The sequence below is a fragment of the Tenrec ecaudatus genome, chromosome 9 (genome assembly GCF_050624435.1).
Source record: "Tenrec ecaudatus isolate mTenEca1 chromosome 9, mTenEca1.hap1, whole genome shotgun sequence".
Classification (NCBI taxonomy): Eukaryota; Metazoa; Chordata; class Mammalia; order Afrosoricida; family Tenrecidae; genus Tenrec; species Tenrec ecaudatus.
Window position 1 is genome coordinate 140,128,730 of NC_134538.1, and position 16,699 is coordinate 140,145,428.

Sequence of the window (16,699 nt, forward strand, 5' to 3'; positions counted from 1 at the left end):
ATTTACACAAAAGCAATGCTCTTGTCCCTTGCACCCTCACATGGGTCTGGAAGGGAGGGGACGAGGGCTGGACCCCCTTCTCGGGAAATGTGGAGTGGGGCTGGCTTTGGAGAAGGACAAGAGTCTCCCGTCACATGGCATTGCACGGCTTTTGGAATGACTATTTTAAAAAAGAAAAACGTAATCATGTACAATCAGAGTCGTAGCCACATTGTAGAACTTGGGGATGCTCGCTCCCACTGCTGTCACCCTCACTGTTCCAGTTTTTAAATCCTGAGTCAAGCGCCAAAACAAAAACAAAACAACAACAAAAAAGAAAAAACCAAACAGATAAAGCATGCCAATCTCATCTTTTTTTTTTTTCTGCGCAAGTTAGGTTTTTCTCAAGAAAGGGTGTAATGCAGCTAAGGAACAGTCCGCCTAGAAGCATTTGCGGTGGACGATGGAGGGGCCAGACTCGTCGTACTCCTGCTTGCTGATCCACATCTGCTGGAAGGTGGACAGCGAGGCCAGGATGGAGCCGCCGATCCACACGGAGTACTTGCGCTTGGGGGGAGCAATGATCTTGATCATTGTGCTGGGTGCCAGCGCTGTGATCTCCTTCTGCATTCTGTCGGCAATGCCGGGGTACATTGTGGTGCCACCGGACAGGACTGTGTTGGCGTAGAGGTCCTTACGGATGTCAACGTCACACTTCATGATGGAGTTAAAGGTAGTTTCGTGGATGCCGCAGGACTCCATGCCCAGGAAGGAGGGCTGGAAGAGGGCCTGGGGCAGCGGAAACGCTCGTTGCCGATGGTGATGACCTGGCCGTCGGGCAGCTCGTAGCTCTCACACAACTCTTATCACAATCCATATGTATATCGAGTGTGTAAAGCACATTTGTACATTTGTTGCTCTCATCATTCTCAAAACATTTGATTTCCACAGTTCATGTGATTGACATAAAGATACCAAGGAGATGCTGGATGTATAAAACTGGATTTCTAAGCACAGGTTGGGGCCACAGACAGAAATGTAGGAAGGACGAGAAGCACAATGATATACAAGGTCATTGGATGGACAAATTAGGAAGGTGATCGAGAAGAGAAAGAAGAGACCCAGAGCAGCCTGGCCCTCGACCATTCTAAAACCAGTCAAAGAGGAGAGGTCCACACAGCAGCTGGAGGAAACTCGCAGGAAAGTGGGAACACGCAGGAGGGATTTCATCCGTTTTACCTGTCGGTGAGCCTGCTGGACAGGGGCAAATCGGTTTTAAGCGCTTTCTCCTACAAAAGCTAAGGGCTGCGGCAAATCCTTGGACTGTTGTAGAGATGTGTCCACACTTGGTGAATAATTCTTTAGTCAGGAGGTGGAGCTTAACCCCACCCACGCCCCTTCCCTTCAGGGTGGACTGACTTTCCTCCCTCACTTCTATTGCATTGCATTTGGAAGGCGTGGTGGCTTTTCACTGCACTGTCGGGTTATAAAAAGACTGTAACTCTCATCTCAGATGGTCTTGCTCACCCTTTCATGTACTTTTTGGATCACTCATCCTGGAGAAAGCCAACTGGCATGCAGTGAGGAGACTTGGATGCTGAGAACCGAGGCCCTTAACTAACAGCCAACATCAACTCACCATAGTGTAAGTGAACCTCAGTGGAAGAGGATCGTCCAGTCCTGCTCCAGCCTCCAGAGGACTTCTTGTCTGCAACTTCCTCAGTGACCCTGAGTCAGAGCCACCTAGTTCAGTGGCTCGTGGAAGCCAAAATAATAAATGTGTGTTATTTTAAGACACACAGTTTGGGGGGGGGAGGTTATATTAGGAAGCAAGGGATAATAAAACTGAAGATAGAAAATGCTGTCTGTCTGTATGTCTGTATATGTATTGTAGTATATACTGTGTGTATTCATGCACACACACACACACACACACATGCCTGTGTTTGGTTATCAAGATAGCTGTAGAATCAGACTGAAATTTGTCATTGCTTTGAGCTTTTATTTTACAAAAGGAAGAGAAAGACATCCCTAGAGGCATCACTGGGCTCCAGGAATGAGTTAAATAAAAAAATCATAGTGGCCAGATTGCTTCTCTAGTTACCAAACTAGCAATTAAAACATACAGAATTAAAACTCTTCATTAAAAAATTAAGTGAAGATATAAGCTCAATTTATTCACCCATTTTAATCTTTTATCTTCTGCAAAGTCAATTCATTGCAATAACAAAAATTCTTTCCAAAGGCCTTTATTTTAAACCTCCCTTCCTTGAACGTCTGTAATCATATAAAAGTGTGAGATGCACTACAAATATTGAGTTACAACTGTTAGCTTCCTCCGAGTTGTTTAAGGCTTAAGAAACAATTCGAACATGCAATATTTTGAAAATAACAAAAAATAAAAATAATAAACAGCAACTGTGTTCACACCATGAGGAGTCAACAAATGTTCATGTTTTGCCTTGTTTGTTTCAGATATTTCTATTAATTTTAAGACATGAAACGCTGGAAATGTGGATGAAGCTCTGCACATTCAATTTCTCTTCATCCCTTGCACCTCTCACGTGTGACCTTAAAATAAGTATGTGACTTTGTCCCTCTGTGCTTACTACTTATTCTGTATATGTGCATATGCAGATAAAATGAAATTAGGCTGTCAAAAAGTCTTTGGCATATTGTTGGTACAGGGCCCCAAGGCTTAGGGAAGTAGGACTTTGGAATGAATTTCTTTTCGATGACCTACTCATCCATCCACTAACTCTGTCCCAAGGGAGTGCTCAGAGATCACTTGCTAGAGAACATTTCATTAAGAAATGCATTAGTGAGGGAAGGACCAAACATACTAGAAATGCTCAATAATTTTAAGAGATGCTACAATTGAAATGGACTCCTTCAGTCTTGATCTTAATGAACAGCTGACAGCGGCTGTCAGAATAGACAGCTTGACTAGAAAAGGAATCATAAGAGTTGGATCCACACCAATCATTGATAGCAGCTAGTTATGCCTGGTGGCGTAGTGGTTGCATGTTGGGCTGCTAACGGCAGGGGGAGCAGTTCCAAACCACCAGCTGCTCCTTAGGAGAAAGACATGGTTTTCTACTCCTGTTAAGAGGTACAGGCTCAGAAACGCACAAAGGAAGTTCTGTCCTGCCCAATAGGCCCACTCAGAGTCAGCATCAATTTGATGACAGTGAGTTTGTTTTTGGATTTTTAAGATAGGCCTACAACACATAGGCCATGCCTGGGTGGTACAAATGGTTAAACGCTTGGCTCCAAGCTAACAGGTTGGTGGTTCAAGTCCACCCAGCATGCCATAGAAGTAAGTTGAACTACTTATGCATGACACACGAGATCACCATGTGTGGGAATTGACAGTCACTTTCTTTTATTAGAACATATATGGATGGATAGATGGGCAACTAATAGTTCAAGAATAAAATATCTAGTTCTTGTACACAGAATTTTGGCTTTGATCATTATAATGAGGCGTGACAATTTCCCACTCAATTCACAAACATGGACTAGTTCACTGACACAAGCCCGTTACATGAAAGGCAAACAAGATTCCTGGAGAATACTGAGGCCATACCACCTCGAGTAGATTCTGTAAATCTTTCTCGTTGAATCCCTGAGAGATACTTACAGTCATTTGCTATGGTGACTTTATACTATGGAAAGAGGCATAGACATTATTTGCAGAGATTATTGGATAGTTCTGTGTTGTTGTTGTTGTTGTTGTTGTTGTTGTTGTTGTTAGGTGCCATTGAGTTGGCTCATACGGACCCTATGCACACTGAACAAATCACTGCACGATCCTATGCCATCCTGGCCATGGCGACCATACCTGAGCCTATTGATGCAGCCATTCTGTCAGTCCATCTTGTTGAGGTTCTTCCCCTTTTGTTGCCACGCCTCCACTTGACCAAGCATGATGTCCTTCTCCAGAGACTGGTCTCTCCTGACATCTCCAAGTATGTAAGATGAAGTCTTGCCATCCTTACCTCTGAAGAGTACCCTGGCCTTCTTCCAATACGAATCGGTTTGCCCTGTTAGCATTCGATGGTATTTTCAATATTCTTCTCCACCACAATTCGAATGCATCAACTCTTCTTCGATCTTCCTTATTCACTGTCCAATTGTCACACGCATATGTTGCAATGGAGAACACCAAGGTTTGGGTCAGGCCCACCTTAGACCTCAAAATAGCACTGTTTCTCTTCAATGCTCTCAAGAGGTCCTGTGCAGCAGATTTACCTTATGCAATGCATCTTTTGATCTCTTGACTGCTGCTTCCATGAGGATTGATGGTGGACCCAAGCAAGACACAATCCTTGACAACTTTAACCTTTTCTTCAATTGTCATGGTGTTTCCTACTGGTCCAGTTGTGAGGATTTTTGTCTTCCTGACATTGAGCTATAATCCATTCTGAAGGCTACAGCCTTTGATCTCCATCAACAAGTCCTTCAACGTCCTCCTCATTTTCAGCAAGCAAGGTTGTGTCATCTCCATACTGCAGGTTGTTAATAAGCCTTCCTCCAATCCTGATGCTGCACTTTTCTTCATATAATATCCACTTCACTGATGATTTGCTTAGCATATATATTTAACAAGTATGGTGAGAGGATACAACCCTGACGCACACCTTTCCTGATTTTAAATCTTGCAGAATTCCCTGTTCTGTTATCACAGCTGCCTCTTGATCTCTGTACAAGTTCTGACTGAGCACAATGAAGTGTTCTGGAATTCCCATTCTTCTCAAGGCGATCCAGTTTATTATAGTCCACAGCGCCAATGTTTGCATAGTCAATGAAACACAAGTAAATATCTTTCTGGCATTCTCTTCTGTGAGGCAAGATCCACCTGAGGTCAGGAATGATATCCTTTGTTCCACAACTTCTGAACCTGGCCTGAACTTCTGGCAGCCTCTGTCGATGTGCTCTGTCAACCGCTGTCTGCAGCGGTTGTTGGAGGACCTTGAGCACAATGTTACATGTGTGCGACATCAATGAGATCATTCTAGAGCTTGAGCATTCAGTTGTGTCACCTGTCTTTGGAATGGGAGCAAATCTGGATCCCTTCCAGTCAGTTGGCCAGGTAGCTGTCTTCAAATTTCCTCTTGTAGACAAGTGACTGCTTTCAGTGCCCCTGAAGCATTTCAGTGGGCATTCTAACCATCCGTGGAGCCTTGTTTTTGGCTAATGTGTTCAGTGCAGTTTGAACGTCTTCCATCAGCACCATTGGCTCTTGCTGATAGGCTACCTCCTGAAATGGTGGGTTGTCGACAAGTTCTTTCCGGTGCAGTGACTCTTTCCATCCAGTGTCTTCTTTCCAGCTTCTCTTGGTGCTCCCGACATAATTCGATATTTTTCCTACAGAATCTTTCAAAATCACAATTTGAGGCTTGAATCTTTTCTTGAGTTCTTCCGTTTCCGAGGTGCTGAATGTATTCTTCCCTTTTAGTTTTCAAATTCTAGATCCAAACACATTTTTGTCATAATGTAGGACTTTGTCTTCTCAAGCTGGCCTTTCAACTTTCTATTCAGCTCCTTGACTTCATCCTTTCTTCCATTTGCTTTATCTCCTCTATGATTCATGGCAAGTTTCTGAGTCTCTTCTAATCCCCACTTTGGTCTTTTCTTTCATTCCTGTCTTTTTAATGGCCTTTTGCGGTTTTCATGAATGATGGTCTTGATGTCCTCCCATATCTCATCAGGTCTTCTGTCATTAGTGTTCAGTGCATCAAATTTGTTCACGAGCTGTTCTCAAAATTCAAGTGGGGCCGACTCAAGGTCATATTTTATCTCGTGGAGTTATTTTAATTTTCTTCAGCATTCTCCTGAACGTACATATGATCAATTGATGGTCTGTTCCACAATAGGCTCAAAGTCTGGTTTTAGCTGCTGATATTGAACTTCTCCATCATTTCCTCCCACAGATGTAGTCAGTTTGATTTCTGTGTATTCCATCTGAGTGCTTGCTAAGTGTAGAGTCACTTTTGTGAGTGTGATCCCAAAGGCCCCAATCCCACAGGCTTTACCCAACCGGCTTCACCACAGTCAACTCCTTTCCAAGAAATCCGCTCCTCTTCAGCCACTCAGACCTGAGGCGCCCACCTGCCAGCAGTAGATGACAATGTTCTGTGTTCTTTGTTGCAAAAAGGCATTTGGTATGAACAAGTCATTGATTTTGCAAAATTCAGTCATATGATCTTCAGCTTCATTTCTACCACCAAGTCCATATTTTCCAACTACTGTTACTTCCTCTTTGTTTCCAATTTTTGCCCTCCAATCACCAGTAACTATTGATGCATCTGATTGCATGTTTGATCAACTTCAGACTGAAGTCATTGGTATAACTCTTCTATTTCTTCATCACTAGATTTATGGTTGGCGCATAAAATTGAATAGTAAGTTGTATTGATTGGGTTTCCTTGAAGAGAGAGAGATATAATCTGATCACAAATGGATGGCACTTCATGATGGATTTAGCAAGATCTTTTCTGACAATGAATGCCATGTCACTACCCTTGATAATATTATTCCCGGCGTAGTAAATCATACGATTTTCTGGTTCAAAATGGTCAATACTAGTCCATTTCAGCTCACTAATGCCTAGGATATCAATCTCCATGCCTTCCATTTCATCTTTGACCACTTCCAATTTTCCTAAATTCATACTTCAAACATTCCAAATTCCAATCATTAGAAGATTTTTGCAGCTGCTTCCTTTTACCTTCAGTCATGTCCCATCAGTAAATGAAGGTCCCGGAGGCTCCAATCCCACAGGATTTATCCAACCCACTTCACCATGGTCAATTCCTTTCCAAAAGCTCCTCTTCAGTCTCACTTCGAGTGCCCTCAGACCTGAGGAGCCCATCTGCCTGCAGTAGATGACAATGTTCTGCTTCCTCTCTTTAGGATTTCAGTATTTGAAAATGCATTGAATCTATGCATAAGGTTTTCAGAGGCTTTTTGCTCCAAAGTGGGAAGCCAAGTCCTTACCCCTTGTCTCTTCTTAGTCTGGAAGCTCCGTTGAAACGTATTCACTTTGGGTGACTCTGCTGAGATTTGGAATACCACTGATATCGCTTCTAGGATCACAGCAACATGTAAGCATCACAGTATGACAAACTGGCAGACAAATGTCCATACAGAATTATAATCCGTGGAGGTTCAAGATGTCACTGTGGTCCAGTAGCCAGAACTGGGTTTACAAATATAAGCAACAGACTTTAACTGGAGAGATAAAAATCCAGAGGCACTTTATTAAATCGAGGCCTAAGAATTGTTCAATATCATTGGGTCCATTACGACTCAGCCTCGATGTACAAGAGAATGAAATACTGCCCGGCCCTGCACCATCCTCACAAGTGCTGCTGTTTTAGCCCCCTGATGAAGCCACGGTATGAAACATCTTGTCGAAGGCTTTCCCTCTTTTCACTGCCCTGCTGCCTTACCAAGCATGATGTCCTTCTCCAGGGACTGGTCTCTCCTGACAGCATGTCTGAAGTACACGAGACAAGACCTCACCATCCTTGTCTATAAGGAGCACTCTGCCTGTACTTCTTCCAAAACAGACTTGCTTGCCCACTTGGCAGTCTATGGTATTTCCAATATTTTTTGTGAGCACCGTAATTCAAATGCATCAATTCTTCTTTGGTCTTCTTTATTCAACATCCAACTTTCATGCAGGGGCGGGGGCCTTAAATCCAGAGTCATTGCACATTGAAATGAGTGGTGTGTGGACTTCCCTATGATCAACTGTGCAGCTTGGAGCACACATCTTTCACACCACAACAGGAAGACTCCCCTCTTGAGTCCTCTGAGCTCTAGTATAGAGTAAGGACTGAGGTAGAAAGGATCAAATCAAAGTTTCTGGAACAGTCCCTCCCTTAAAAAATAAAATATCACAAATAATATTACAGAGATTGGTGTCACCATGAAACCTGAAATAACAAGGTAAGAAGTTCCTGTTCCATCTCCATCAACTCACTCACCTATGTCATCCATAGCAGGGAAAGATAAAGACTGTAAATCGTGTGGTCTCTGATAAAGACAATCAAATGGTGATGTCATGGTACACGTGCTCAGCTGTGATCTACGGTAAGTGTAGCATGGCTCTATTGATCTGGCTTTCACTGAGCAAGGCTGTGTCTCATCTGCATAAGGAAGAATGTTAATGAGTCTAATTCTGATGTCACAATCTTCACATAGCCCAATTTCTCAGATGATCTGATCACCACACAGGTGGAACATGTATAGTAAAGAGATGCCACCCTGACACGCATCTTTCCTAAGGTTTAGCCACACAGTGTCCCCCTTGTTCTGTTTGAAAAACTATCGTTTCTGCATGAGCTCAATGAACGGTTCTGGAATTCCAATTCTTTGTAATGTTGCACATAATTTGTTATGATCCACATTATCATTTGCATTGCCCATAAAACATAAGTCTGCTTTCAGCCAAGATCCATCTTATATTATATCCCTCCTTTAATGTCCTTTTCTGAATCTGGCTTGAATTTCTGGCACGTTCTTATTAGTGTACTGTCTAAACTATTTTCAAATAATCTTCAACAAAATTTTACTTGCATGTGCTATTAATAATAGTGCTTGATAATTCCCACATTCCATTGGAGCGCATTCTTGGGAAAGGGTATAAATATGAAACTCTTCCAGTCAGTTGGCCGGAATTTCTCGGCATAGATGACTGAGTAGTGAACACCTCCCATTAACACCTCCGATGTTGCAGATATCTCAAGACAATTCCTGGAGTCTTGTTTTTCACCAACGCCTTCAGTGCAACTTGGACTTCCTCTTTCAATTCCAGAGTTCTTGGTCATTTGCTACATCTTGAAATTGTTGACTGTTAGCCACTTCATTTTGTAGAGTGACTCGGTCTTCTTTCCATTTTCTCTTTATGTATAAAATTGGACCTACTATGATAGATTACAAAGGAATACTGTCACTTTCCTTTTCAAAATTAAAAAAAATCAAGTCAAAATCTACCCCCAAAATACAGTTCTCCCCGTGAATGGATGATATCCACATACCTACATGGAAGATAATTAATATGACTATTCAAATTTATGCACAAACTATGAATGACAATTATGAAGCAATTAAAGAGATTTTTACCAACTTCTGCATCCTGAAATTCATCAAACATACCATCATGACACATGGATAATTACTAATGATTGGAATAATAAAGTTGGAAAAAAAGAAGGTTCAGTAGTTTTAAAACTATGGCCTTGGTGATAGAAAGATCAAATATCAAAATTATGTAAGACCAACAGCTTTTTCATTTTTTCAAGAACATAAATATTGACTATATATGTGGATATCACTAGATAGAATCTAAAGGAATTAAGTCAACTATATCTGTGGAAAGAGACTGTGGAAAAGTTTGATATCATAAAAGTAATGCATTGTTATTGCTGTTAGATGCTGTCAAGTTTATTTTAAGTCATCATGATGCTGTGTACAACAGAATGAAACACTGCCCCGCCCTGCAACATCTTCCTAATTGCTGTTATGTGTGAGACCAGTATTGCAGCCAATGCACCTATCCATCTCCTTGATAGATGAACCGCTGCTTTGAGGCAAGGCTTACCATTTTCACTTGTAGGATCCTTGCTGAACATCTTCCAACAGAGAATTGTTGATGCTTCTAGGAATCTCTGGTATAATCAAGATTCTTTTCTAACACCATTATTCAAACACACTAATTCTTTATTCACTGCCCAGCTGTCACATGCACATGTGCTCACTGAAATGATGATAGCTTGGATCAGGAGCCCCTTAATCCTCAAATTGACGTCCTTGCTTTTAACACTTTGCGAAAGCATTTTACAACAGATCTGCCCAATGTGTTGTGCTACCTGATTTCTTGACTGCTGCTCCCATGAGAGCTGATTGCAAATGAAGGGAAATGAAATTGTTCACAACTTCCATCTTCTTTTATTTATCTTGATGCCACGTATTGGTCCTCTTGTGAGAATTTTTGCTTTCTTTACATTAAGGAGTAATCCATACTGAAGGCTGTAGTCTTTGATCTTCATCTTTTAGTGCTTCAAGTCTTCTTGGTTTATAACATGTAAAACTGAATCTCCTGTGTATTGGAAACTGTTAATAAGCCTTACACCAATGGTGATGGATAACCATGAGGAGCATAGGAAATACAAATTACTTCATTGTGCTCAAGCAGAACTTGTACATAGACTAAGAGGCAGTTGTTTGAGCAATCAAGGTGCTATTGTGTGGTTTGAAATCAAGAAAGGTGTGTGTCGGATTATATCCTTTCACAATATTTATTTAATCTGTATGCTGAGTACATAATTGTGACATTGGAACGACATGAAGAAGAATGAAACCACAGCCCTGGTGGGAGGTTCATTAACGACCCATGATGGGACGACACAACAGGACTCTAAATGTGCTGTATTAACTCGGGACTCGGACAAATCTTTCATTCTCCATCAAAATCTAGTTTCATGGATCATGGTTATCATACTATTCCACCAGACATGATATTGAGTTCTTATTTGTCTAGCATCATGCTCATTGTACCTGGGGTTAAGTATGTGTGGATATTATGTTTAAACTGATACTACGTGTAAATGAAATTCCTATAAGCAATCCTTCATTTTGAAAAATATAAAGGGGGCCTTGAAAAGTTTGTGGCAAACAGGAATGAAAAGATAATGCCACGTTCCATACACTTTTGCAAGCCTCCTTTCGTTACATCTTTTTCTGAGCTAACGGTCTCTTTTCTTAATTTTGTCAATTTACCTCATAAAATCATCTCTCACTTCACAATTATTTTCCTCGTTTGGGTTTTATTGAATGAGGTGCTTATTTTCTAATTTTCTCACCTTTCCTTCTCAGTCTCTCTCGCTGGTTCTATTGACTTTCTCCCCCAGTACAAACTCTATGGTTTCATTTCAGCCGTTTCTCATTTTCTCCTGGTGTCTTTTTGCCTCAAGGATCATGAGTACACTCATCTCCAGACGAGGATGCCCAGAGGGCTGCAATGGTACACGTGTGGAAGGCCCAAGGGAGCAAGAGTAGGTCCAGAAGATGGCAGGAAATCTAGAAGAACTGAAAGCTCACGGGGACATGGCCTTGAACGACCTCAGCTGCGTCTCTACAGATGCTACTGGGAAAAGAACTGAGGAATAAGCCATCCATCCCGGCAGCTGCTTCTCATCAGAACAACGTACTCTGAAACCAGACAGCAACGTGAGTCTGAGGAATTAGTTCCAGGTGGCTCTGCTAAGAAGCATCGGAGAAAAGGGAAAGGGCCAGGGTGAGGACTGATGTGATCAACGCCACCCCTGGGGATTTTAAAGAGCTAAGGTCACCACTGTCCAAACACGAGTCACTCCTGTTAAAAACTGTGTGCTTGGGATGTTACAACTTTCAAGTCAATTCCCAAACAACAGCTTCACATGGGTGCTGTCTTCTCATTTCTTTAGCTGGCAGGGGTTTGCTTCCGAGTCAAAATGTATTGCTGCTTCTTCCTGTGTCGGCACCATCTCCATCCCTATGGTTCCTTTCTTCTCAATCATGCTGCGGCCATGATCCATCACACGGTCATTACCCACTTCTCTCAGGTCTACATTCAGGTCTCCCACCCTCGGAGTGTCTTTCTTTCATGGTACTGGGGCATAGACTTCAGGAAGCACACTCTGCTGATAACTCTCACGTGGGATTCTCTATGTCTTCTGAGCCAAGTCCAAAATTCTTACTATGTGACCTGAGATGGATATCTCCGTATTGTGGTTTCTTGCTCATTGTAGACCCACATTATCGACACAACCACTTCTTTGATTTATTGATTATTAGGATGGCCTGAAATCTTCCTTTTTGTTATTGTTGTTTCACATGAAACGTTGTCCCACCGCAAGGACAATTGTTCCATGAACTGCCGGCTTCCCAGACTTGCATTCCCAGGAGCACTTACCATGACCCTTCATCTCACACTACTGTTCAGTGCTGCTTTATTCAGTTTGGAGTTTGGTGAGCGCAACTAGTGTGCCAGAAGCTGTACCAAGCATTACTTTATTACTCCATGTCTATTTGTCCAGTTTCCACATATGAATGGTGAATTCCTTGATGAAAGGGTTAATGTTACTTTCCCCTACTCTGATCATTAGCATGTCCAACCCCCCTTAGTCTACATAGCAGATGTTCAGTGATATTAAAATTTAGTAAATTGAGTTGAATTGGTCCCAAACTTGGCAAGAGAAAATAAGATGAACTCCAAGCACAACTAAGAGAGACTAGAAGGGAATTGGGAACTATCATGAATCATCAGATTGTCAGATTGATTCCCATTGAACCTGAGGTAGAGCCATAACTTCAACACAGCGATTCTCTTTTTCAGAGTTGTCAATGCTCAGCTTTCTGGAGGGAAATTGAATTTTAAACCACACCCATGTGGAGAACTTCACAACACAAGGGTGGTTAAGTTTACCACACACTTGGTGCATAATATATGCATTTTCCAAGAGTCAGAAAGAAGCTTTGAGCTGATGGATCATTTTGAATTCTGGAAAATACACCGATTTCTCTTGTTTTATAGCGTTGTCATTACAGGACCCTGCCCTTTAGCAAGAGTGTGGACAAAGAATTATGAGAGGGGACTTTCTCTGCCCGCATCAGTAACAAGTGCTGTCTTTCCGAGTCGATCAATCTGAGATCAAGATGGTCAGACCTAGTTTAAGAATAAGAAGGGATAGGTCCTGGAATCACAGTAGGGATGTTGGGTTGGGAGGGGGAAGCAGTCCAGGAATCGTGGGTGAAGTGCTGTGTCGATCTTGCTTGCTGGATCATAGAAGACCCCGAATGGATCACACCAAAGAGCAGACTCAGTGCTTGACTTGTGCAACATCATCCAGGTGAAGGGGCCTTGAACTAAAAGCAGGATTGTATGGCCAAGATTTAATAAAATACTAGCTTAGACACCCCCGTGACTGCATGCCAGTGAATGGATTCCGACTCCTGGTGGCTCCGTGGATGTCAGAGTGGGACGGTGCCCCTAGGGGTTTCCATTGGCTGTGGCCTTTCAGGAAGAGAACACCAGCACCTCCCCCCATGGCACTGCTGGGCAGCTTCAAACTGCCAACCTTTAGGTCGGTAGTCAAGTGCAAACTGTTGGCACCATCCAGGGGCGGGAAAGTTGTTGTTGAGGACTGTCCAATCCCTCCCGACTCAGAGAGACCCCGTGTAACTGAGTAGGTGTTCTTCTGTTATCTTTATGGGGGCGTGTCATCAGGCCATTTGGTCAGCCGCCAACCTTTCGGTGAGTATCTGGGCTCCTTCTGGGAAATGGTAGGAGGAATGAGATCAGGCAAAGGAGTCCTTTTGAAGGAAGAGGAAACAGGATTTGGAGACAAGTTGGACCTTGTGGACATGGATTCCCATTTGGATACTCTGGCTTTTCTGCAAAAGGAAGCAGCTGAGCGTCTTCACAGGCTGATGAAGATGACCTATCACAAAATGGAGTGGCAACTGGTAAAATGTTGCCACTTAATAGTTAAGCACATGTACTCCATCTAAGACTTCCTGCTTCATTTCTAAAATGAGACTAACGATGTTGACAGGTTGGAGAACTGTGAAGAGCAAAGAAAGCACGTGTAAAGCACCAAGCACCAGGTGCCTCACCCCTGGGAGACCCCCATGAATGCGTGAGATAAAGAAAACAACAACGACCTAAAGAGAACCTGTGATAAGTAGGTTTATTGTGCCAACCTGGCCAATAAGAACATGTGGGATTAATAAGGCCACCATTTGATTAGAAGGCAAAGAGAGAAATGACTTGGCCTCTCTCTCTCTCTTTCTTGCTCTCTGGTGATCAGACCAGTAAGCAGCTGCCTTAGGTTGCTCTCTGCCTCAACTTGTGAGCTACACTACCTGTGGGACACCCAACCCATGGATCATGTCGCTAGAGCTTGAGGTTCCTTCAAAACCTGCTTTGCCACACTGCTAGTGTATACATTGCTTGAGCTGGGGACTGGAGGATTCTGCATCTGGATGACTATTGCTGACCCGCCCTGCTGTTTCCTGCCTGTGGCTGCACTGCCAGCATTGCTCTGTGGAAGACTCAGCTGTCTGCCTCCTTGACCTTGGGCCCAGCAGCCCTTGTGAGTTGAAGGACTTCCAGTATTTTAACTGCTCCATGAAAGTGAGTTGAACTAAGCCCTCTGTACTGCTGTGTGGACTAATTAGCTGTTATATTCCTTTGTGCTGTATATCTCTCTTTATCTATCTATCTATCTAACTAATCATAAGTGTCCTGATTTTATTCTCTACAGAACCCTGTCTAACACAACTGGTACTGGGAGTGGTTCAAAAGAAACAAGATCATAAATATGGGCTTCTCAAATCGGCTCTCCAGCCTAATTAGGCTTAACAGCACTGATAATGCTGTCTCTACCCCAAAAGGCATGGAAAAGTCTGCCGCTCTTACTAGAATAGGTAGTGTTAATCCATGGCGTAAAGTATCAAAGTTAATATCCACAGTCTCACCACCAATAGATGAAGTGTTGATTAGAGGAGAAGCTCTGGGTGATCATGTGTTTAATATTTTCCAGCAGTTTTGTTGGGAAGAGAAGTATAGGGAAGCTGGTTGGCTGGTCCTCCTTACAATAGAAAATGTGATCAAGGAAAGGGATAATCTCAGAACCTCAGAAGCATAACTCAAGTGCCAAATAACAGAGCTAAAAGCCTCTGCATGTGCTACAAAGGAGAGTCTTCTCTAATAATACAGCTGACATTGCCAAACCAAATCCAGAATCTCATCATACGAGTAGCTGAATTACAGCGTCAGCTGAATTGTAGGTCTAGAACAGTGTCTGATATTAAAGTAAGGGCACTTATCAGAAAGAATAGGGACCCTGAAACATGGGATAGGGACATATGGGTTGATGATCCAGAAAAGGACGATATTGAGCCACTAGAGATGATTGAGCCGCCCCAGTCAATAGGGCCACCCCTCCCACCTGAGGCGATTAATCCATTATCAGTAAAACAACCCACACCTGAGCAGATTAATCAAACTGTTCAAGCTGAAATGCCAGGTGAGGCTGCATCTGTAGTATTGCCCGGGGGAGATGCCTTACAAGATATGGATGAAAGCACCCAGGAAACACTCCCACCACCCGTTATTCCTCTAAACCTGTAACCCGGATGAAGTCTCAGAAAGTTCCCAAAGGTGAAGTTCAGATGATGACTCAGGAAGAAGAAAGAGCTGCTCGAGGTTTCTAATACGCACAAGCAGAAGCTTGGGGAATGTCCCTGGGAATGGTTACTAAGGGTGGGGGACACTAGCACAAGGAATGTAACATTAGACCATTCTGAATTTCTGGATAGATGGCCCCTAAGCACAGATACGTCCTTCCATGTCTCAGAAAGAGAGGTTAAAAGAGGATCTAATTGTTTATTTGGTTGTTTCACTGAGGCATGGACTGCCAACTTGAGGTGCCTGACCTAGTTGGTACACTGTCGAAGAAGGCATCCAAAAGCTTAGGGAAATTGGTATGTTGGAATGCATCTATTAGAATAATCCCATAGACTCAAAAAGGGAGTGCCCCAAGGGCATACCATTCACCACATAAGGAACAAGTTTGTGCGGTGGGCCCAGCATCTCTGAAGACTCCTGTGACTGCTATTGTATGTGCACCACAATTAACAGTGGGAACTGCTCTAAGTGACCTCTGACATTTGCCCACAATGGGGCTGACTGGGCCCTGTGGTGAAAGAGGGCAGGTGTCAGCACTGAATCAACAGAGGTAAGTGGCTGTGGCTATCTTAATTGACAGCAAGGCTCCCATAGTAATCAAAACAACCTGTCTCATGTGGACTTACAGCATTGGCTACTTAGCGAAGGTGTCCCTAGGAGTGAAATACATGGGAAACCTACAAAATATTTATGTGATCTATACAGGCGGAAGAATGCTAAATCAGGTGGACAGCAGAATAGAGTCACGACCAACTCAATCAATTCCTAGACGTGAGCCAGGTTATAGACCCACAACCCCCTGAATGAGGGGAAGGCCAGGTCCCTTTGAAGAAGGACCCTGCTACATCACCAAAACTCTATACTGTTAGTCTTTCTTCTAGCCTTCCCAAAAGGGACCTGCAGCCTTTCCCAAGCATGACTGTTCATTTGGGGAAAGGAAATAATCAAACATTTTTTGGGGGGGGGGGAATAACTGGACACTGGATCTGAACTGACATTAATTCCAGGAGACCCAAAGTGTTTTGAAGGCCCGCCAGTCAGAGTAGGGGTATGTGGAGATCAAGTCATCAATAGAGTTTTAGCTTAGGTACCTCACCATGAGTCCAGTGTGCCCCACCCCATACCCAACCTGTGGTTATTTCCTCAGTTCCAGAAAGCATCATTGGAATAGACATACTTAGTAACTGGCAGAACCCACATATTGGATCCCTGAAACGTGGATTAAGGGCTATTATGGTGGGAAAGGCTAAGTGGACACCACTAGAAGTGTCATTGCCTAGAAAAATAGTAAACCAAAAGCAGTACCACATTCCTGGAGGGATTGCAGAGATCAGTGCCACCATCAAAGCTCCCCATTTAACTCACCTATTTGGCCTGGTTTTTAAAAGAAACAAACAGATAGATCCTAGAGAATGACAGTGGGTTATCATAAAGTTAACCAGGTGATGACTCCAATTGCAGATGCCATTCCAGATG

The 16,699-nt window shown here is 43.0% G+C and overlaps 1 protein-coding gene across 1 annotated transcript; it reads right to left on the bottom strand.

The window, feature by feature from the left end:
• Nucleotides 1–328: 328 nt before the first annotated feature.
• On the bottom strand, nt 329–758 carry LOC142456550 (actin, cytoplasmic 1). Its single transcript, XM_075557688.1, has one exon. The coding sequence runs from the start codon at nt 739–741 to the stop codon at nt 421–423; it is 321 nt and encodes a 106-aa protein (XP_075413803.1). The 5' UTR covers nt 742–758; the 3' UTR covers nt 329–420.
• Between the last annotated feature and the right edge of the window lie 15,941 nt (nt 759–16,699).

Excerpts from the sequence above, each read along its gene's own strand:
- LOC142456550 (XM_075557688.1), bottom strand. The coding sequence starts at position 741 with ATGGAGTCCTGCGGCATCCACGAAACTACCTTTAACTCCATCATGAAG.